At 32.5% G+C, this 24,039-nt stretch overlaps 1 protein-coding gene across 1 annotated transcript; it reads left to right on the top strand.

Annotated features, from left to right (window-relative positions):
* Positions 1–1,487: 1,487 nt before the first annotated feature.
* LOC130645066 (lipid droplet-regulating VLDL assembly factor AUP1-like) lies at positions 1,488–23,705 on the top strand. The gene is made up of 15 exons (XM_057450925.1): positions 1,488–1,649; positions 12,233–12,376; positions 12,713–12,794; positions 13,333–13,401; positions 13,496–13,598; positions 13,734–13,806; positions 14,012–14,051; positions 15,252–15,296; positions 15,636–15,709; positions 16,248–16,317; positions 16,725–16,818; positions 20,990–21,139; positions 21,854–21,984; positions 22,271–22,368; positions 22,743–23,705. Exons 1-15 carry the CDS (start codon positions 1,609–1,611, stop codon positions 22,774–22,776), a joined length of 1,248 nt encoding a protein of 415 aa, XP_057306908.1. The 5' UTR covers positions 1,488–1,608; the 3' UTR covers positions 22,777–23,705.
* The last annotated feature ends 334 nt before the right edge of the window (positions 23,706–24,039 follow it).

Below are 24,039 nucleotides of genomic sequence, written 5' to 3'. Positions count from 1 at the left end.
TCTAACGTACGCATCGAGTACCCTTTTGCAGTCCTTACATTTATCCATTTCTCCTATAATCATCAAGGCGATCCCCGATGTCTTGAATCCTCCGCTCATTCTCCTTCTCCTTCTCGGATTCTTGTACTAATGCTAGAGCCAGCAGTGGTAGAGAGAGACCAATACCTACCATGAAGGTCATGACTACTGCATTTCCAAATACACCGAATTTTGATTGACAGCCAATACACATTTATTAATAGTATTATATTACAACAAGGTTGTAAGATAACCTTGGTTTCACATCAATGCCAGGAATTCCTTTTGTGCCAGGTCACCCCCAAATCTTCTGAGGCGTCTACAGCCTGGAGCAGGCCTTCCTTTGTAGCGCCTTTTCAACAGCCACATCAACATTTGGTACGCACTATCATACACCTTTCACTCTTCCACGTAAGCTAAGCAGCACGCATCTCCACAAAAGTAGCCCTCGTATACGTACTCACCACCATCGCTCATATGGGCAGCCATGTTTTCCTTGACATGAAAAAAGCCAGATTTCGCTGTATGTTTTGTACTCACCCGTGGAGGGTTGTATCTCATGGGGCACCTGACTTTATCGCACAGTTCTACAGAGCACCGGTAGCAGAGTACCATTTTATATACATTCCAACAAGGTCCGAAGATTGCCGAGATTTACTGCGCATGCGTTGATTGACGTCATCATAAGGGAATTCCCCTACTAGGTACGCTAGAACTTTTTTGACTTATTTGCAGCATTGATGACGTCAGCACTCTATAGGGACCCTTGCATGACTCAGCACGGCATATTAGGGACTTACCCTTGAATTCCATAGCTAAGCATGGCATGGTATGGATTTGTTGGACTTGACTGTGGCGTGTGTGCGTGCGCGTGCGTGACTGCGCGAAAACATACATTTCTCTATCCCTTATATACAATTTAAACTTTCTAAAAAACTTAACTTTTGTTTTTATGTATTATATTTTGTTTTTATAATAAACAGATCATTTTGCATAGCTCTACAAGAAATAGCTTTGGGTACGATAATGATAATTATTGATATTTAATTTCATGTTCAATTTTGTGTGAAAACAACGATAAAGGAGCTTTAATCTCGTTACTCGCTATTCGTTATTTTTTGTTTGTTTTTTTCTTTCAGTTTTGCGCAATCTAATTTCCAACACACCAGGGCTTTATGTCTCTTTTTGACAGTGGACGACGAGACGAAAATCAAAAGTATTTGAAAACGCCGTCCAATCGCAATAAGATTTAATATGCCCTGGGAACGAGGTTGAAAGTTATGGTGAAAAACTAAATTAGAAAAAGTGAAAAAATCGTTTTGTTTTCCCAAACGTTTCGCGAAAATAATTGTTACGAAAAATTCATTTCCAGTAATTTCGCAAAGAACCCTTGTCATGGCATTAACCAAAATCTACGCGTCGTCTCTCCCGGTCGTTGGTTTCCTGGTCCTGTTTTTGTAACTTGCTTTTTATTTGCTGTTTTTACATGAGTCCAATGGGTCAGATACCTTGAAGAAAAAGGTAAACAAGCCACTGGTGCCTAATTAACTAATAAAGTCAAGGAAGATTACTGGCAAGCTTATTACTACTATGGCTTCCATAGCAGTGGAGACGCTTTTTAATTTAACAAGGTTTGTTTTTTTTATTAATAAAGCATAGCATAGCATAAAATGTTTTACTTTAGCTAGCTAAGTTTTACTTACCCATAAACTCCATAACCACAAGGCCACGCGCCATGTTCCATCATCATCTTTATCTAACATTTTTAAAACTTCAAATTTGGGGGATCTCCGGTGTGCTACGAAAAACTAATGTATTGGAGTCATTTATATGCACGTAAATATTGTATTTATTCAGTTAGCTAGATAGATGCTATAGTTCAGTTAAATGTGTGTTTAAGACGATCAAAGTTACATCTTAACTAAGCTGTAAAACGCCTAATTAGACTGTATCATACATCCTTATTAAGCTGACATCTAAATTAAGCTGTACAGCTTAATTAAGAGGATTTCCCTGACTGTCTAATATTTCCTTGCTCAGTGAATGTAAATAACTCATCTGAAAGCCATTTATCTTACGAGGGTGCAGATAAGCTGCATACGCTGTAAAAAGTCCAGGCGTTTTCGGGCAAGTTCGGTGTTTTGAAAAAAATTTAAGTTTTAAAAATATGTTGTGGTCGCGTCCTCCGACCGACTCACTTTTGGTAATAAAAACCCGAGTTGGTAAGTCGGAAAAAGACCGGGAAAAAATTTCACAAGATATTTTTCAAAAAGAAAATTTTTTTCGCTAGAACTGATTTATGCAAAATTGACAAAAACTTGCAAAAATTAATTTTGGTAAAAATTAATTCCTTTAGGGCACTCCTGTGGCTACTGACAGTTTACAGGGTGGCGAAAAATGGTTCACAAACGATGCCGAGTGGCGCTATAATGTCTTGGCCCTGGGAACGAATTTGATTGCTGTGATCTGAAAATCCCGGGAAAAAATCAATCGACCGCCTGACCAACATTTTTGCAGAGTCTTCAAAACGCGAACACAACATATTTTTGTGGCCTAGACCCGAACAATGCCCGAAAAAAAAGAAAAACAGACACTAATGATTCAATAAATTATAAAAATTAAAATAAACTTACTTTGTAGTAGCGAAGTTCTTGAAAGAACTGTTTTTGATGGTTTTTGATAAAATTTACTTTATAAATAACATATATATATAAAAAATTTTAATTAACTCCTTTCTTTTTAAGTGCCTTCTAAATAATGGGAGGGGGCTAAAAAGAGAAATTACAGTAATCTGGCTTTTAAGAGAGTTAAAAGTTTTAAAAATTGTGGCATGATGTAAACAAACAACAAGGCAGAACAAAGGTTATAAAATCAACACGTAGCTTTATTATTAAACAAAAGACAGAGATGTATATCACATTATGTAGTATATGAATATAGTATAACTTTGCTCATGAAATATATTTATGATAAATTAACTTTAACAAATAAATTGCTATCGTACCGCTTGAATTTAACTTTACATGTATGCAAGTTTTATGTATATACAGTACTGTAAAAAGGTATCATAGAGGATCGCATATCATGCTTGGTGCGATCGATACGCGATAGCTTTTTTTGCTCCTAAATTTCTATCGCGTGAGGCCTACAATTGAAGCCTACATCGCGAAGTGTTGAAAGTAATTAAATATCTGTTCTTATTAAATTGTAGTGCAAAGAAAAGACGCACGCAATTAATATTTTTTGTGGCGAAGGGAAAAATAATAATAATTTGTCTCACTTAAAGTTCTTTGGATAAATTTGTTCTCTTGTTTTAAATTATTAAAATAACTAGCTGTCAAGGTGAAAAGATAAAAATACTTGCATGGTCAAAAACTTGTTTTTTAAAGTTATGCAGGAAGAATATTTCTTGTGCTGTTTTGAAAGTTATACAGCAAGAATTTCCTTGCGCTGTTTCGAAATTTATACAGCAAGTCATTCTCCTCCCACTTAAAATAAAAGAAAAAACAGGAAAAATAATTTATATAAAAATTTTTAGCGTTCTTTTATTGTTTTTTGCACAGTCTTATATGAAAATTAAAATCTAAGTGCAAAATCCTTTTACAGACTATAGTTTAGTTGACAATATTTAAAGCTTACCTCCCATTTTAAAAAAAGTAATCGAAAATCAACTCAAAATATTGCACTAACTATGAAAAAAATCTTCTTTTGTACTTATTTTGATTTGTTTGCAAGATATTCGTTGTTGAAGCTGTAAAATATTAGCTGGAGAAGAAGCTTCGTGCCAGTCACCATCTTGTGTCCCAATTGTAAATAAATTCCTTCGCTTGTGACGTCAACTCCCGGATGATAATTTCGCTGACTCTGCCGTTGGCCCATGTTTTTATATATACAAAGCGGTTTTATATATGACAAAGCGGTTGTTGTTTTTTCAACATTAGTAATGGATACTGAAGATGAGTTTGTAACAGGTATATACTGAAGATAAGTAAACACTTATCTTCAGTATACACTTTACACTTCAGTATACACTTAACACTTTTTACTTCCCTTTTTAAAACTGAGTTCCCGTGAAAAAGTTGTGAGCTTTCTTAGTTTTGAAGTTTCAGCCAGTAAAAAGTCTACAAAACCTGACAGTGAATCAGTCTCTAGCTGGGAAGGCTGTTATGGGGATGAGAATGGAAGTGGAAGCAATAGCTTAGTAGTGAACCATGGCTTTTTTAGCTATTCCGATGCTCTCAGAACGAGATTGGCTCTTTCCGACTTGTGTAGAGACTTCAATGCCCACAGGAGACAGGTTGCGGTGCCGGAAAGTTTATTTTAAAGTAAAAAAGAAGCTATTTAGGGCTATCAGAGCAAACCATGGCAGGCAACATTTTATTTTACTCTTTCGAAAAATGACGCGCTGTGATCGCTAAGAGTTTTTGTTGGTTAGAAGAGTTAGACTCGGAAAGCGTTTTTAATTTAGAAGATTTGCAGAATACTTCATTTCATGACTAGACTATTGGCAGCGTTAATAATCACGACCATGCGGAAGTAAACGTACAGTACTGTGAAAAGGTTTGTTAACATCGTGGTTCGTGTTTATTTCATGTTACGCACGAACCACGATAGCCCACGATACGTATTTTTTTAAAAATCGTGGACCTCACGATCATGTTTCGTGGACTACACGAACGAAAATTAAATATTACATCGTGGCTTCCACGATAGATAACTTCTATTGTAAAACAACAAAGACCGTATTAGTTTATCAATTAAATTAAAAACCGACGGCAAAAAAATAAATTAACATTTTTTTGTTTTAATTCGTTGTTATAAGGCTAGCTATATAAAAGATTTTAATCCTTCGTGAATCAAGCGCCGTCCATAGGGTATTAAATAAAACTGTAAAATTTTAAATAATTCTTTCACAAATTTATTTCTATTTTTTTTTTAAAAACGCATGTCTGTTCTAAATAAATGTTATAAAGGTTGTTTCATTTTAGTGTTACTCATCGTCACAAGCATGGTATATACAATCAAGCGACTTTATTTCATGAATTTAAATTTTAAGGTCAAATGAAAAAAAATTTATACGACTATACGTTCTTATAACAATACGGAAGTTTTTACGCAGAATATCCACTTCTTTTCCCATGGTTGCGCTTCAAAAAATATGAAAGTCAAGATACTTGTTCTTACGGTTTTTAAACATATATACCTTACTGTCGCTAACGCTTTATTACTTGGTTAAACAGGTCTAATATTATCTGGCGATTTCTGGTTATTATACATTTTTTTTAAAAGAGCGAGGTTAGTATTTTTTTTACACTTTCTTTTTCCACGCCAGGGCTTCAACCCTGGGAACGAGTTGATTTTTTTAAAGTTTTTTATAAGAGTTTTTTCGTAACCCTTTCTCAGCCTTAAATTTCCTTATTTGTTTTCTTCCAAAATATTAAAATTTTTAAATAGATTGTTAAAATTATACTATTAAAAATCTGTTCGTAAAAAGTAAAATAATAGATTCAGAAATAAAGTCGCATTGAACTGCTGATCACGTTCTTATGAACTATTTTTTTATAACAACAAAATACCTGCATCAGGTTTTACGTTCATAAAAAGTCCACGTGGCTTCTGTTATTGAATAATTAATTATTAATGATGTGAAGTTTCGAAGCATTTTCTGTACAAATAAAATAGACAAAAATGACCTTTTGATCATTAAAAAAATGTTTGAAAATAATATTTCTTTCATGAATTTTAGACTCATATTGCGCGGGATTTTAGGCTGAGCATGTTCTTATAAACTAATTTTTATTAAGAAATAATGTGTCTAATTTTACGTTCATAAAAACGTAAAATTAAATCTTCGAACAATTTTTGATATTGTTTGCCGTGAAATCTTTTTGCCATCTTTCTCTTCAATAATTTTGCTAATCTGCGTATAGGTCATTCTTTTTTGTTTAAGATTTATTATTCGCTGTCTGAAATATTTTGGAAGCACCATGTCTTGATTTGTAAATTGTATAAATGGTTTCGCCAAACAGAGCATCCATATTTAACTTTTTTTTTCAAAGAGAAACTAATTGCTCAGCTGACTTTTAAAGACGCCGACAAAATTAGAGAAAGATACATCGGCAAAATAGATAAGACATAAAAGAAAGAAAAACTCGATGACCAAATACGCTTTTAAAATCTACTTTAATTTAATGACTGTTAAATATTTTGCATATATTTTCGGTTCAACGTTTTCTTAAACAGAGTTCTTTTGGCAAAAAAATATCGGCAAAACAATGAGATGTGTTTGAGACGGGCGTTATTAAAGTTTTAAAAACTGAAATTAAATTATGGTCAGACAAATTTAACTTTTCTTTACAAAATAACATTTCGTACAAACATTTAATTGCGTCAGTTCGTTAAACTCAATAAAACAAATTACCGACGCTTTTGAAAAGAAAAAAAATTAAATCTATATAAATCGTGGAGCTCGCGAAAAAGATCGTGGGACACAAGATCCTTCGTGGAGATAATTATATTAGCGTGGTGGCCACGATAGAATGTTTGAATATTTGTTATACACGAAGACCACGATTTTATCGTGGTTCGTGTGCACCACGCTCGTTACACGAACACGATGTTAACAAACCTTTTCACAGTACTGTAGAAAGAAAGGGTGCAAAAACACAACCCCAGGCTTATTATAATAACAATTCAAGCAACCTTGATCCCAGGGCCTATAGCGTTCTTTGATATGAGAATGGAACGCGACACGAAAAATAAATTAAATTAGATTAATTTAAGAAAGGAGAAAAGAAAAAAGAAAGAAAGAAGAATTAACAACGCGCGCAGAACAAAATAAAATCCTGTAAATCCCCTGCCTAGTGTACCACAATATAATAGAAAAGTCTTAGACGCAACGTAGAAGAGCGAGCACCTATACCAGAATTTTCATATGGCCTGATGCAAAGACAAGTAGACAGAGATTTAGAATTGCCAAAGCCTTTTTTGCCAACGTTGATCAAAACATTCTAGTGATTAAAACTCGAATTTGAAAGGGTATCGACTCTGTTAATGAGTACGCGCAGCTTGTTTGTTCTTGCCTGTTGGAAGACTGGCAAAGGAATGCTTTCCAGCGCTACTTCTATTATTCGTATTGCAAAAAGCCATAGCACAAAAACACATTTTATAATTATTAAGAAAATTAATCATCTTCTTCTTTTTCTCTGAGTTATCGTTTTGCAGCAACATGTTCAGGGGGCTTTTTTTTCCATCCGGAAGATGACGTCAAACTGGGTTTAATCCGAAAAAAAATTTATCAAAAAATGGCGGCTTTCGAGAAGGAAGCATGCTGTAAACACAAGAAAATGTGGCTTTATATTAGCTTTATTACTAGTCGATAAGGCCTGTGAAAAAATACACTCAGTCAAAAGGAAGATGGACAAATAGGTTGTTTTACATTTTTTGCTGACGTCAGCAGTGCAAATACAAAATAAATAAATTGGGAAACTTGTTTTCATGTTTCCTCCATTGTGTAGACCTTACACTGCTGATCAAGAAAATGTATATGATCGTGTGGTTTTGATGAGCTGTTCATGAAATATAAGGGTTTAAAAATTTTGCTGACGTCAGCAATGACCCTTCAAAATCAAATGACCCGTCAAATCAAAATTTGTATACCTGTTTTATCGTATAGATCTTCCTGATCAAGAAAATGTATAAGATCATGTACTTTTGACAAACGGTTGCAGAGATATTAGAGTTTGAAGGTTTTTCGATGACGTCATCAACCCCTCCATTCCGAAACGGATTTGGGGACCTAGGTTTGAGAAACTTACCCAAATAGGTCCTAGGTGGGCCCTAGTTACCCATGCAGTGAAAAATCATTGACGTCACCACCTCGTTTCCAAGTTATTTGGCCTTAAAGTTCTTAGTGCACTGTAACGGCTTCATTAATTTAATATAGGATATTGACGTTAAAGTAGTGTTATTGACTTTGCGCCGTAACGTCATGAAATTTAACATTTGAGACATACTTTTTCGCCAACTTCAAAAAAAATTTCGGCGACATCAAAGGAAAATGATGATATCGACTATGACCGTCACATACACTTTGTATTAATATATAAGATTTCAAATTTTACTTAATAAATGTTAAATTACAAATTCTCAACATAATATAAACAGAATAAGATGAACTTTTTTTGAAGTGGGAGTTAAGCTTTAAAGTTTTTCGCAGCATTAAAATTATATTTTTGATATTAATAATGGAGGAGGGTGTTACGACAAGCGTATTCTACCTTGTTTTTATCATGTTTCCTAAACAGATCAACGAAGTCATGCAGTATTACATTTTAGCTAGCGTAATTTCTATTTTTAAAAATAAATACTTTTTTTGTAAAAGAACATTCTAATTTTATAAGTTGCATAACTTTCTTAGAAATTAATAACGTTAAATAAAGCCTCTCACGGAAGACTTGGGGTTTTTTCAAGTTAAAAGATTGCATAAAAGCAACATTTTTGCAATAAAATTAGATCGCATTTTAAAAGTTTAAGAACGAAGAACGGCGATAGAAAAGCTTTTTTAGATCACATTTTAAAAGTTTAAGAACGAAGAACGGCCATAGAAAAGCTTTTTGAGATCGCATTTTAAGAACTTAACAATGAAATGCGGTGATAGATGTTTTTTAGATCGCATTTTAAAAACTTAAGAACGAAGAACTGCGATAGAAAAGCCTTTTGAGATCGCATTTTAAGGATCTTAAGGATTATTCAAGGCTCGAAATGTCGATTTAACAAAAAAAGAATGATTCTTATATGAAAATGTGTGTAAACTAACAACGTTTTATGCTTCCAGATATACCTAGCGAAAAAATATTTAATTTACGTTTTATTACTTTCGTTGAAAGTCAGGCAACTTTGTTACTTTATTCACACAAGAATTATTATTCCTGAATTATCATAGAAAAAAGAAACTCTTTTAAGCATTGTTTTGTTTTGTTTTGTTTGAAGTTCAGTATTTAATTTAAAATAAGTATTATAAAGCAATTTACGTCATCGAGTAATACTACGCAATAGATCGAGCCTATCGCGACATCCTGATAGATGCGATATGATTCACTTCTATCAAGACAAAAATATGCTCAAAAAGCTATCGCGTATCGTTCGCGTTACGCACGATAGAGGATCGCGATGTTAAGATACCTTTTTACAGTACTGTATTTAAATGAACAGACATTATTTATTTCACACCCACTGCTTTCGATACTTTTTAGTGCAATTAAGAATAGTAGTTTCTATTGCTGTATTTTATAACAAATTAAGGCGATTTTAAGTCTTAACAGAACGTTTTTGCATCATTTCAGAATGTAATACAGCAAAGTTTACATAAGCTAATTGAAATTGTTGTGCGCGACAAATACTTTACTGTTTTCAACATGCGAAAATAGCTTATGTAATTAGGGATCGTATCCAAGATAGTTTTTGATACTGTTTCTGAGGTCTTTTTTAGATTATTAGAACAAAATATTGTTAGTCTAGGATTAAACAATTATTTTTTCAGTTATAGTATTTCAGGCCTTGCCATGAGCGCGTCAGAGTGGCCACGCGAGCAATTTTGCTCGCTATATTTTTCGCTAAAAGAACTTAACATTTAGTCTCTCAGGGCATCCTTTTCAGGAGAGCTGTGCGCCTTAGCACACACCTAAATTGTTTCAGGCGTGTGATTAAAATGTCTGCCACATTTCCAGTTTGGTCGGACATGTCTGTAGCTCGTTTCTATAACTTTCGTCGGTTAAAACGTCCGATAGATTTCCGTCTTGGTCAGACACTTTTAGATATCAGAATTATTGAATAGTCCTGGTCCTTTAAATCCACGAGCAAGCCTATTCATAGCCAACCTGACCATCCTAGCTAATTCACCGACTCCTGACTTAATAAAAAACTACGTACATATAAATCTCTTGCCTGGCCCCTTCGTCATTGGTAACCAGGTCTTACACAAGAAATCCAGCCATGCGGTTGTTAACTAATGCGGAGGTGAACGCCGACGGAGCACGGATGACGCAAGTCTGCAAAACTGCACTTCCAGAAATATTTTCCTGGTTCTTTAGCTGAGAAGAGATTGGCAGCCAAGAATTTTTTCCTAATTCGATAGCTGCTTCATAATGTTTGATAGTGGGGAATTTCTTTTCTGGCTTTGTAGATACCAACAGTAAAAGTATTTTTTTGTGATTCCTCTATGCATATAATTCCACAAGGAGCTGTGAAAAGTGAAAAATGTACTATGGAGAATAATTAAGTGTCTCTGTATGGAAGAAACACAAAATACAATCAAAACAATCTGATTCCAAGTCTCACACAATCAAAACAACAAATAATTAAAGCCCCTTTAATTTATTCATTATTTTAGCATATCAATTAGTCAGACAGTTAATCATACAATGTGTAGTAACAAAGTTGTCCATGTGCACTTGCATTCTAGAAGTTACTTTTCAAACAAAGTTTTTTTATATTTGCAAGGACTTCAGGACGTGAGTAAACACAATAATGAATTTTAAATGCATGTGCCTGACAGTTTATTGAGGTGAGCCTTCCTATTACAATAGGTTTCGGTTCACAAAAACTAGTTAACTTTAGAAAACTGATTTATATTAATCAATTCAAGCCTGACTTTACCTACACCATAAAAGGCTTTTTTGGCGTGAAGATGGATAAAAAATTTAAACATTTTGATTACAAAATTAGCAAAAATGCCTTGTTTCACACAGTGATTGATTGACTCTTTAAGAAGTCTGTGCTCATGTCCACTTCCCCTAAAAATTAATTGATAAAGCCACTGTGATGTTCAGTGGCAAGAGTCTGACTATGTATAAAACGATGAAATTGTGAAAAAAGAAGGAAGATATGCCGTCCATTTTAAACAGTATTATATGTTTGCAGATGAGTGAAAATAGCCAACACACCTGTATTTTAATTAAACATTAAACAAAAACATTTCTACCAGGATATAATTATTAACTATATATCTCCAACTTTCCTAAAAAAACATTTTTTATGGAAAACATAAAAACTGATTATACACGTACATATATCCATGTCAAATCAAAGACGGTATTCAATGAGGCATCTGTCATGTTGTCCTTAACTGTATTCTGGGGTCACACAGGACTGTGTGGGCTAATGAAGTAAAGTTTGTCAGAATAAAACTTCTTGCAAATTGATAAATATAGTTAAAAAGATTACCCAAGAGCGATTCTGTGAAGGACAAAGGGTCAGGTTGCCATGGTTTTTTTAATGTAAATTTTAAATTAAACAAGAAGAAAAGGTTTATTGAAGTTTTTTGTATTACTGCTTGTTGCTTTTGTAAGACCTCTGTGGGCAATGCCACCATGATGGTTTAACAATGCCAACAATATGAGAATAAGTTATTTGCAGAAGATGTTTTTGTAGAACTTATTTTCGCGAATTTGAAAAATGTAATATCCACAAAAAAAATTTCTGTAATTTTTTTTTCATTTCTTGTATCCCCAACAAGTCCTACTGTAACATTTTTCATTTCTTGTATCCTAAACAATTTCTACTGCAAAGTTTTTCATTTCTGGTATCAACAACAATTTCTCTTGCAAATTTTTTATTTCTTGTATCCTAAACAGTTTCTACTACAACATTTTCCATTTTTTGTATATCTGCAACAATTTCTCCTGCAGAGTTTTTCATTTCTTGTATCCTAAACAATTTCTCCTGGGACGTTTTTCATTTCTTGTATCTGCAACAATTTCTACTGCAAAGTTAGTCATTTCTTGTATATGTGCAACAATTTCTCCTGCAAAGTTTTTCATTTCTTGTATCCACAACAATTTCTACTATACATAATTTTTCATTTTTTCCATACTTCCATACTTCTAAGCAAATAGTTCTTTGTTGCTCATTTGAAAGTTATTTCAAGGAAAAGAATATTTTTTTCTACTGAAATTACTGCATATGAAAAATTAATTCCGAGAAACTGTGGTCATCCACAAGAATGCATTTCATGAAATGGAGCTGGTTGAAACCACTTGTCCACAAAAATAAGTTGCACAAAAATTTTGTTTCCAAATAATTTGTTCCCTTATGATATAGTAAATTTATGCATTAGACCTCAAGCAATTGCTACTCCCAATATTTTTTTGAGAACTAAATACTCGAATCAAAATTTTCAGATGAGGAGTTCCTAATATTTTTATTTTATTTCTAGGTTTCAGAATAATTCTGGTTTAAAGATGCTTATCTTCTTAATATACGCACCTGCTGGATTTGTGTTGGCATTGCTTCGCATTCTGATGTCTGTGCAATATCTTTTGTTACTTATGATCTTCCCAAAGAAATTCTTCATGAGAACGTAATTATTTCAATTTTTCAACATTTTTTTTCTGCTGTAAACTAGCTGTAACCTTTTGCACTCCCCAAAAATTACCGCAAAAATTTAGATTTCTTAATATTTTTACAGAAGTTTATTTAATTGCTGGTAATTTGTTGCACAAGTCAAGTTTATTTCTTTACTTTAAATTAAAGCTAGAGAATACATTTTTGCATGTTTGTTTTTCATTTGATGCTGGAAAGTTTGAAAACAGTACCAAGTAACCAAAACTATGTTATTGATCATCTAGAACAAAGATAAATAAAAGAGTATTTTAACTTTTGCCCTGTGTTCTAATTGTTGCTGTTTTTTATGTAGTTTGTTCATGCGCTTCTACTTCTTTGTGATGGGTGTCCTTGTAACATATGGCAGTGAAGAGAATATTGCAGATAATGTTAATGTGAGTTGTTCCTACATTGTTATACATGACGTGAAATTATATATTACTAGTCGTTTGTGGTAAAATCCACTTAGGAAGAAAAACAATAGAAAGGAATCATCATTTTAATTGTGATGACGTGAGCAATTACCCACAAAAAAGTTTAGGAATTTATTTTACTTGATGTTGGTTGCATTTCTGTGATGAACAATCCTTGCGCTCTGATTGTTTAAGGCATTATGATGCTTTATCTGTATATTATACTTGTTATGTGAACAAGTGTGACCTGAGAAATGCACAACTGAATTTAAGAGAAAAAAATTAATCTTGTTAAACATGCAAAGGTTGGACATCTTAGATAAGGCTTATACCTATCTTGCCCTCTTTACTTACTTAATGGGTATTTTTTGCTTTATAAGGAAAGTAACACAGCTTATTACAATTGGTCCAAATTTAGTATGAGCGTGCAAATTTTTTTCCAAAACTGATGTCAAAAATTATTTGTTGCAATTTCTTTTAAATCCTTCAACTTTATATAGCCATTACATTTTGTGTCTAGATATTAGTATCGAATCACATTTCTTGCTTTGACAGTATTGCAATTGAAGCCTTGATCCCTTGTTGGAGAGTATGTCTATTGTTAAATACATTGTTAATTATCAATAAAGCTGGTCGTTTGACAATTTTAACTTTTCCTGTCTTTACTTTGCTCAAATGTGTAGCTTCCAAAAGAATCTAAAATTCCATCTTGGGTTTGCTGGTTGTTTAAATTTAAAAATCCTTTGGTACCATGGACAAATGATATGGAGGTATTGCATAATGCAGGCAAGTAGCACAAGGTTTCTTGTTTAGTATCACTTTCTGTCATGAAATCCTTCTCTTTAAATATGGTAAAATTTCAAGCATGGACTTGTTTACAAGCTCAAATTAATTTTTCAGAAAAATGTGTGTTTTATTTAGCTTCTAATGTGGCATATGCATTTTATCCAGAAGAAGAAACAACCAATGGAAAAGTGGGATTGCTTAAATTTAGGTTTATTTTGAACGTTTTCCCTAAATTTTCCTAAAATTTTCTAAGATTATTGTTGACCTCAGTTAAAAATTTTTCCTAAAGATCTTATTTATTTTTTAATTTTTAATTTTGATTTGGTTTAGTCGTGTCTTTTCCTATCAAGGCAATGAGAGAAAATTACACAATTTACTTAAAAATTATATGTATGCCGTTTTTTTCCTTGTAGCAAGACGTCTTTTCGATTTAAAGACGCCCTAGTGCAGCCAGTAAGTATTGATTATTTTACAGTAAGGTCTCTGGTTGGATACTCAGGAAAAGTGGTTCTAATTTGAGAAACCTTTCTCCCAAATAAATATTGCTAATCCTCTGATAAATGCCATGCCTAATCTGAAAAATCCAAATTTTAGTAACCAACTACGAACTAATTTAAGTTGAACAAGAAGCTGAAACGACCTAAAAAATTTACCTGGTTTTATGGTTTTTATACAAGTGAAAATTTATACATAATGTAGCTCTCCAGGGAGAAATATGGATGGTATTTCGCAGCAAATTGTGCTATTATGTTTAGTAAGAAACGTTTACAATAACTTCTTTTTACAAACGTTTTATTACTGCTTTGAATCTCATTGTATATTCCTTTTTTTAAAAAAAAGTTAAAGGTAGTGTCTGCTACAAAACTAAAATTTTTATGTTAACTAATATTAATACACAAATAAAAGTGCTCTAAAAAAAGAAGCATGAAAACGTTTCAACAAGAATTACATTTTCATATACAAACTTTGACTAATATGTTGTTACTATTTGCTACTGAATATTTCAAATAAATTTTTAATTTGTTTCGTTGTGATTTTATTTTCCCAATGTGTTCATAGCCTTTTAGGTATACAATCCAAATATACTTATAGCACCATAAATTATTTATTTGAAAGTGTCTACATAGCTCATAGCCGGGGGCTACTTTTTAAATGTACACAGAGATACAAATTAAAATTCTTCTTTATACAGTCTCCGTGCTTTACGGTCTTGATTTTGAACCTTGCCACTGACGTAGGCAGAAGCATATTAGAAAGTAGCTGCACGAGGAAGGAAGTTCTGAAAGTTCGAAAAACAACATTACACTGATACTTTGAATTTATTAATTTTTGTGAAATAACTTTCAGTTTTCAGCAGACACTACCTTTAAAGAAAAGGAGTATAAAATCAGGGAGATGTTAGGGAAAAATCAAAATCCTAAGCAAATATTCAAAGTCATTTCTAAAGTTGTTACAAACGTGCCACTTACTACATCTTTATCTATTGCGTGTGTCAGTATAGCACCAAGTGTTTTGTGTTATAAAAAGGTTTGAAATTATTGCATACTTTCATTTTGGTAAATAATAACTCTAACATCAAGAATGTTGTTTCATAAATATTTGCATTGTAAAAAATTCGTCAAGCAATGACATAAAGCGTACTGTATCGTTTAGATTGTTTTATTATCACATCGGCCATCGTTTATGCCAGTTAATGTGGTAAGTTTCTCTAAAAAGTCCAAGAACACCAATGTTTCCAATTTTGAAAATAGATTATTTTTTTATTGTTGTCAATTTCGATAGCTTGAAAATGAAAGGAAAATAAAAAGAATAGGAATTATTAGCTATAAGTTCAAGTTGATCATTAAACATCATTTGGTCAATTTTTGTTCTTTCTTTTTATTTCATTCAGCAGGTTTAATTTAATTTTCTTAAGGTGAGTTTTCAAAGTAGGATTGATTCCTACTTTTTGTCGATCTACCTCGGTCGATTCAACTATTCTCGTGAAAGTGGAAAGCTGCCTTTAAGTTTTGTATGAATATTTTGTTTATTTTTTAGAGTTACATACACAGTTCGTTCTGGTCCGATCTATTCTGGATTTTGTTTATCCCGTTTACAAGATATCATATCAGGTAACATGATATCATTATTTCAATATATGATTTGTTGTTGTTTTTTATAGTTGGTAATGTGCTATATTTTTTCTTTTCTTCAATATAAAAACTAATGAAATTCAATTTTTGTTATAATTTTGACAATCGACAGATGCATAAACAAAGTCTTTAATTAGAAATTTTTCATTTTTAAGCTTTAAATTTCTGTTGCATTATTTTGTAAACATTTTGTAACTTCCCATCAATCTTTATTCATTTGATTCATAAATCTTTATCCATTTTTCATATAGCTACAGTTGTATCTCGATAACTCCAATTTCTATCACCTCTGTTGCCATTTTATTGGAATAAATTTTTATTTAAAACAATCATTAAATACTCAGGCATTTGTTTTAGCGTACCACACCATTTCTCGTTCCATGAGCCAAACGTTTATAATTCAAGTATTAAATAAAGACAACTACATCACTGTATGAATTTTTGGGGACATTTTTTGACAAAACACTAATCTGCACTGTTACAAAATGAATTGTATTTTATTTTTAAAATTCTTCAGTTTCATGCCAGCACGGAAAACTCCTGATAAAGAAGAAAGCCTGGAAGAGTTTGTGAAGTCATTACAAAAGGTAAGCTTCCTTTTTTCAGAATTTAAGACCTAAAAACTAAATAATGTCAAAGTTACAATTGCGATTATTTGGTGATAAATCTGTCAAAATCTGTTTGGAAGAAAATAAATAACTGAATTGTATTAACGCAAGATACATAATTTTACTTTTTATCAACAGTTGGATATTGCACACGCAGATGTTTTTAGGTAACTGCTTCTCCCGCTATTTCAGTCCTTTCTGTTACTGTTATTAAAAAAACAGTTGAAACACGAGCCCAAAAATAATAGTAACAAAAACATTCTGCTTCAAATTTTGCGTTCAAAGAAAATTACAAGTGAAGAAAATGAAATTGTAGAAATGTTAAATTTCAACATGTTTGAAATTTTCCAATACCCGATTCTGACATGTTGCTTATACTTGTTAAGGATATGGCGTATGTGCTTGGAATTGGAGCAACTAATCTCACTGCTCAAGATAAAAAAGAATATATAAAAAGGATAAAAGACGAGGAAAGAATGAGTAAGTCTCTGTTGTTATAGCTACATTAAAGTGACGAATTGTGTTTGTGGTTTTTGCTTGAAATAAAATCATCTTTTAGGAGACAACCTTATCAAGTATTTTAATAACAAAATAACTCCTAACACCCTGCGTAAATATGCCATTTCTGAGTTAGGATACCATTTTGAAATTTTAATCGCGATAGAGCATGTTGGACTTACGACCCCGTTTTCATTAGCAAAGCTTAAAAACGATAAATGTTAAGTCTATTTTAAATTTTAAGATGTTAGGTTATTCTCATATGCCTGAATTGTAGGTGTTGTAGTAATTTATATATGAAGTTCTAAACATGCCAAATCTAAAGTGATTCGGAAATTTAAGAATATAACACGGTCCTAGGGCCTAGGATTTAATATTAATAAATAAAACTAGTCGTTAGCCCTTCCTCTATATATTACATTTCGTGTGTCTGTAGCGTGACTGTAAAATCGCGCAGAAATAAAACGGAAAAAACCCTCTGCTTTTTTGCCCTTTTGTATGATTAACTGCGAGAAGTTCAGCTTGTCCAACCTCGTCCCCAGAGCATCTTGTATCTTTTCTGACCCTGGGACGGCGATACGAACATGGCCCTGGAGGAGGCTGGTCCGATATGAAACCTGATTGGTGTTGATATGTCACACAATTATTGCGTCATACAAAACATTTTGGTGAGGCGGCGAGTATGTGACGAACAGGAGGAGGAAGCTGTTTGTATTAAAATGGTGGAGGAGCTGTATCAGTATCATGTTTTTTTAAAGTGAAAAATTTAATAAAAAGCATTACTAAGCAATGAGAGTATAAAAATCATAAAGTAATACTGCTAACATGGAAATATTTCAATAGCTGGGAAAGTTTAATAAAACTAGAAAAGTAGCTAGCTTGCACACTATACCTAGCAAAATATCAAGATAAGAAGAAAAAAAAAGAAACTCAACTTGTTTCCAAGTGGCCAGGTTTAATTTGCGGCTTTATGCAAAGAATGACGTTATATAAAATTACTAGCTGAGAGACCTAGTGCCGCCCTCGTCCTTTATAAACAAAATAATTTTGCACAAAATATCGAAAAATGTTTTTTTTTACAAAATATATGTATCATTACGTTTTAAATTATATCAGATTGTTATTAGTGGGCATGTTTTATTACTTTATATGCTTTGGTTACCACAAAAAATATGAAAAGCCAGTAGATTAAACCGTCGAAGCCATTTCATCATTGACTGCACATTTACCCGGCCTAATTCAAGTAAATTCAAAGTCCAATAACTTCGGTAAAAAAATAAAGTTATTGACTTGAAACTTGTTATGGAGTACTTTTAGATCAATCCGATAAAAGATAATTTTACACAAGGCATAAAAAAATTACACAGCTATTTTGAGGAAAAGGAAAGGTAAGAAGATTTTGTTAAACTAATTCTTGCTAGGTCTTTTTTAACACGCTATGAAGAAGTTTCAGAAAATCGAACTCAATCAAATTTTAAGTCACACTCTGATTAAGTGCTTAATCTGGCATAAGGTTGAATCCAGGATGCACTAAAGATAGTGGTAGATATTGAGCAGCTCACCACTGTGATATATTATCTGAAGAGTTTTAATACTAATTTCAAAGCAGCAAACATAAAAAAATGCCGGGTACATACTATATATAGCGTCCCATAACTTCAGTAAAAATTAAAATATTGACTTGAAATTTGGTATGATATGGTTTTAGATTGGCTTGATGAAATTGAGCTAAAAAATAGTTCTATTATTATCGTACTTTCTGCGTTTCAGAATTTACCCCTTTTCAGAGACGCCGATGAGTCGTTTTGACAGCATATCAATTTTGACTAAGAAATAGGTTCAGAAAATTTTAAAAGCTATTCTAACTTTAGAAATAGGTCAGATAAGATTCAACCTAAAATTATGTTGGAAAGAATATCTTTTTGCTGATATATTTTTGTGATTGGATGCTCTTATGAGAATACTTAATTAATCTTCATGGTTAGCTAGTTTGGCATTTTAAATATTTTCCAAGCAGAATGATAACAATAAATAGATGTCTATATAAATTAAAAATCGTTTTTGAACAGCAGCAGCATTTTGATGAGCTCTAAAAAGTGCGACTTTGTTGAACTAATTTTGGTCCAAAATTCCTAAGATAATTTCCTCATAAAATTATTCTCCAAACATTTTTTTCTATTAAGGAAGCAATACTTTGCTGTTGGTAAAGTCATATACCATTTCTTTCTAAACTATTAGGGCAGTGATACATTGAATCAACAAAACAGATTACATGTGGACTTGTCGTTTTCAATTAACAAACCAGCATAATGCTTTTGATAAAATGTTTGGATTATTTATGTTTCAAACAAACAAAAAAACCTTGTTTTTGTATTGTGTTGAGTAAAAAATAAAGAAGCTGTAAGGCGTTTTAAAAACAGGTCATTAGGAAAAGAAAAAGCAGAATTTATCAGTAATGGGTGGCTTTTTGGAAATGTAAAGGCCACTAAATGTAAAAGCAAAAAAGACTTCTAAAGTAAATACTTTTCTGAAGCCTTTTTCACCCAATATAACTGCAAGCAGTGAGTCCACCATATACGAATTCAGTTTCAGTTAACTATTGTTTAAATAAATTTTGTTCAAAAAAATAATAAATAAGCAACTTTGAGATACGTACAGCAAAATCTTGGTCATCACATAAAAGCAGTAATGCTGACACAGATATGAACATACAGTAATTAAGGATTCAAAAGTTCAGCCAAAATGAATAAGAAATGTCAATGTTAATATGAAGTTAAATTTCTGCCTAGCTACTTTCAGTCAGGCACCTAGAATGCTACAACCATTTAAAAATTATGTAGCCATATTTACACCTTAGAGAACCAACGAAGTGCTATGGTCAGGTGGGCAAATGATTTACCAATTTCCAATTTTCCCCTAGCTACAAGTTTTGCAACCCAGTGCTTGCTAACCAACCAAATCAGTAAAATACACAGTACTAAATTGCTTGAATTTCTTCAAGTAAACAGCAGCCTAAATAACATGATTGTATATTTATACATTCAGAAACAATCAAAGGGCAATATGCGAGCAGTTTGTGTGTTGCGTATAAGAGGAATCAAAACAAACTCGCCACACGTATCCGTGACGTAAAACGTCGAGCTCGCTTAGCTCTACAAGGTTATATATAAAACTTTGGTTAATTTAGACAAATCTCATTAAATATTACACAGAGAAAAACTGTATTGGAGGTTCACGTGACGAGGCCTCCTCCAGGGCCATGTTCATATCGCCGACCAGTGGTCAGAAAAGATACAAGATGCCCTGGGGACGAGGTTGCAACTTGTCCAACACGAAAAATTAAAGATGGTAACACTCACTCCGAATTTTTTTTAGCAATTAGGACATAAACAACATCTTAAATCATCTTGGATGATTTACCTTGCCTAAATATAAGTGAAAATAACAGAAAAGTACCTTACAAATATTCATTATCCATAATTTATTCTACATAAAGCCCTTCCCTTGCTTTTAAATTAAGTTTTCTGGTAAAAAAGAGTTTGAATTTTTTGAACAGGCTAGCTAGATTTTTTTTCTAACTTCTGCAAAAAAAATAAAAAAATACCAAATTATTGGAATATAAAGCCAGTTCAAGCAACAACAATGACTCAAATCTCTTTTACAGGTCTTAATTACCTTCTTTAGGCTATTTAATATAGCATTTTTAACAAATGCAGTCCCTTGCGTTGTCTCGCCAAAACAAACTTTCGATTTTACTGTTATGTATTATGTTTTGCAGACTGTATCTTATTTTACCGCTAAGATAGAATACTGAAAGATAATAAAAAAATAATAAAAAAGTACTTATTGATTGATATATTGTCTATCCTTGCAATAAAGTGCGTATAATTTCTTGTACCTCAACATTTTAAGGGTCTTGTTATTACACAGTTTTATTCAGAATATGCGAGGATGGAGAGTAACATCAATGAAGGAGATCTTACTTGAGCCGTTTTGTAGCCTCTTTAAAAAATAATCAAATTAACCTGCTGTGGTCTCTGTGGTCTTTGTGAAGGATTGAAGAACGAGCCAGAAATAATAAATATTACATAAAGTCTTGCGAATTAAAATCACTAATTTCTTTTGTATTCTTTTCATTTCCTAAATTTTTTAGAACATGAGCAACTTTTGGCAGCTTCACAATACAATGACAGACCAACCGTTCAACCAAAATTGAAATATAATGAGAATATTGAGCAGATGGTGAAACAAGTAAAACTCGTTCTACCGCAAGTTCCTGTGAAAGTTGTACGAGAGGACATGAGTAAGTACTGGCTTATCACTCCTCTTTTAACTACAATTCCTTCTTTCTTTTGGTAACGTTCACATAAAGTTATAAAAAAGTTAAACCGCTTGTTGCTTATTTACCTGCAAGCTGCAAGATCTCTGGAATGGTCTTTTTTGGCCAGATAAGTCAGCAAAAAGCGATAATGTACAACAAAATCTGATTGGCTGAAAGGTCTTCGATAACGTTCAAGTTTTAAATTCAAAATGGAAACCTTGAACGTAATAGAAATAAAGCGAAGAGAAAAGTTTGGGACACTATCATGCACTTCAAGAAATAACCATCGCTTACCTCGAGTACTTTCACGGTCTTCTAATTTCTGACGTTTCTGATGTTTGAAAAAACTGGTAATAATCCGTATCCCAACTATTTATTGGCTATTACTGAGGAAATATATATTCACCTCCGCCAACCTTTAAAAGTCCTACTAATTTTGACCAAATTCAGCATATGCGGAGTGTAAAATACAACTTTTTCTGTGTTCTGAGTTGGCCTACAATAACATATGCATTATCGTGGTGTTGTTCTTTGTTCTCGCTGGTGCTTAGTTTACTTATAATTTATGATTTCAGTTTTTATTGATCATCTTCCAATTTACCTCTGTACTAAACTTGTTAAATTGCTGATTATTTACACCATGAGAAGACTGTCGAACTCTTTTTAAAGTTTACATTGAGCGTAATTCTGTTGTAGAAAGTACCAATAATGTTGATGCAACAATATCGAGATTGCTGGAAGGCACCATCAATTACATTCCTCTCACTGAAGAAGAACAGAATGCAGAAAAACAAAAAAACACAGAAATAAAAATAGAAACAAAAAGGGTAGGTGTTCAGCAATTTTTTTTGGTAATTCTTAGTACCAGTAGGATAGTGTATTTAAAAAAAGTTTTTTTTATTGTATATGAATTGGACCAGGAAACACTTTGATGCTGGCATATTTACGATGCACAAGCATTTCACAATTTTTTTATTATTATAAACGGCAATTATAAAGTGCATTATGAAGGCCGGTTTCCATCCTTGGCATTTTCGCGAAGTCCAAATTCACAAAGCAGCGCGAAAAAGGTGCACGAAAATTACTTTTAATTTCATGTATAATGCTTTTCAGCCTGTCATTAAAAGTAAAAACTCGTTTGCCAAAACATCACAAGATCGTCACTTATCGTTTCAAGAAAGAAAGCGGATCATGATTGACGAAGCTAGACAGTATGTAGTTTTGTTTGATTTTGCGCCATATGGGCGTTGGCAATCAAGAGTTTTTGTTTAAAATGACCAATTAGTATTATTTTTATTTATTCAAAATCTTGGAGTTACAGTCTTCTTTAGCAATATGTTTGTAATTAAATTTTAAGTTTTCAGGATAATCCAAGGTTCCAATAAATGTTAAATTTCAGCCAAAAATATATATTAAATCAGAAAAATGTCAGGAACTTTTGTCAAAATATTTTGTCGGAAAAATGAGAGTTATGATTGACACCCTGGACACCCTGGTGCGTATTCATTAAAGTAAGTGTCATACAAAGTTGTATGGCTCAACCATAGTGTGAGAATGAAATAGAATTACACATTTCTTTTTTTAGAAAATATCTCCAACTACATCCTGAATATAGTTGATTGTGACCAGTACCGCGTGATCATGCTCCGACCTTATCGATCTAGTCCGTTATAAGGTGTTTGGCTTCTTGAGAAAAATAGTGGATTTTAGGAATCATGTATAGACATTTTTGGAGGAGGAAACAACATAACCTAGAATGCTGATGTGATTCAGTAACATAGATTATAGAACACCATCAACTAATAATGGATGTCTGAGTACTAAGAAGAAAGGGCTACACTACTTTAGTTGTTTAGTTTCAAAGTATTGTATGTTCGTATAAACATTCTTGTTGCGTCTGTGATGATCATCTTGCATGTTGATAATTATTCCAGCCTTCGTGTTAGCATCGGTTTTATGAGCGGTGGTAAAAAGCAGCGCGTTTAATCTATGTTAATGATTGTTTTTATTGAATGATTAACGCCGGTCAGGGCGAGCGTTACTGTAGAAGCGGCTTAAGTAAGTCTAATATGATACGCACGTTTAAAAGTTTTTTCCTGCTTCTAATTTCTAACGAAAACACGTGTTTTTTTGTTTGGGCGACTTTTAAATTGCTTATTTACTAATCTGAGAAGCAATAAAATTTGGGGTTGTATGTGAATTTTATAATATTATCAGTGAAAGTATCAGTGAGCTAAAATCTACTTGAATACGTGAACTTATTTTTCTCTGTACGCTTCCGCGAAATTTGACATCGACTTTCTTTACCCGCCAAATACGAGCATTTTTGATTTGCGAAATGTCCTGTTCTTGGTATTTAATAATTATATTTGAATGTTTTTAGAAAACAACTTTATCCTTTACTTTTTAGCTTCAACCAGGTTAAATTGCAGATAAATAAAACTACTAACATTATTATCCTTTTTTTATGTATACTTGTTAATGTAGTTCTTGAAAAATAGATGTTTTCGCAATAAATTTTTTTTGTAGAATAAACAAATTAAATGAGTGACAAGTTTTCTCACTACCATTCACTGATTGGTGATATAATTTGGCGTCTATATTTTATTTATGTTTCCAATTGTTGACTAATTCTGAGACTCAACGTTCTTATAAACTGAGTTTGTTAACAAATTTAATTCATCATTTCTCAATACAAAAAAAAAATTGGTGCGGCTTAAAGAATGACACTTTTGGTTACTATCTCCACCAAGCGGCAGCTTAGAGAATGCCGCAGAAAAATACTGAAATTGTGAACGTAATTTTCAAAGTTAAATTTAAAGATCTAAATATTCCTGATTCTTTAATAGCAGTTAGCAGACATTTTAATTCCTGGCTTAGTG

The sequence above is a fragment of the Hydractinia symbiolongicarpus genome, chromosome 5 (genome assembly GCF_029227915.1).
Source record: "Hydractinia symbiolongicarpus strain clone_291-10 chromosome 5, HSymV2.1, whole genome shotgun sequence".
Lineage (NCBI taxonomy): Eukaryota > Metazoa > Cnidaria > Hydrozoa > Anthoathecata > Hydractiniidae > Hydractinia > Hydractinia symbiolongicarpus.
Note: the sequence above shows the minus strand (reverse complement) of the source record. Positions and strands in the feature narration are given on the sequence as shown.

Bases quoted from the DNA above. Each gene is read 5' to 3' on its own strand.
- LOC130645066 (XM_057450925.1), top strand. From the start codon at position 1,609: ATGGCTTCCATAGCAGTGGAGACGCTTTTTAATTTAACAAG. The intron at 1,650-12,232 runs GTTTGTTTTTTT...TTTTATTTCTAG, and splicing joins ACGCTTTTTAATTTAACAAG to GTTTCAGAATAATTCTGGTT. The intron at 22,369-22,742 runs GTATGTAGTTTT...TTCTTTTTTTAG, and splicing joins ATGATTGACGAAGCTAGACA to AAAATATCTCCAACTACATC.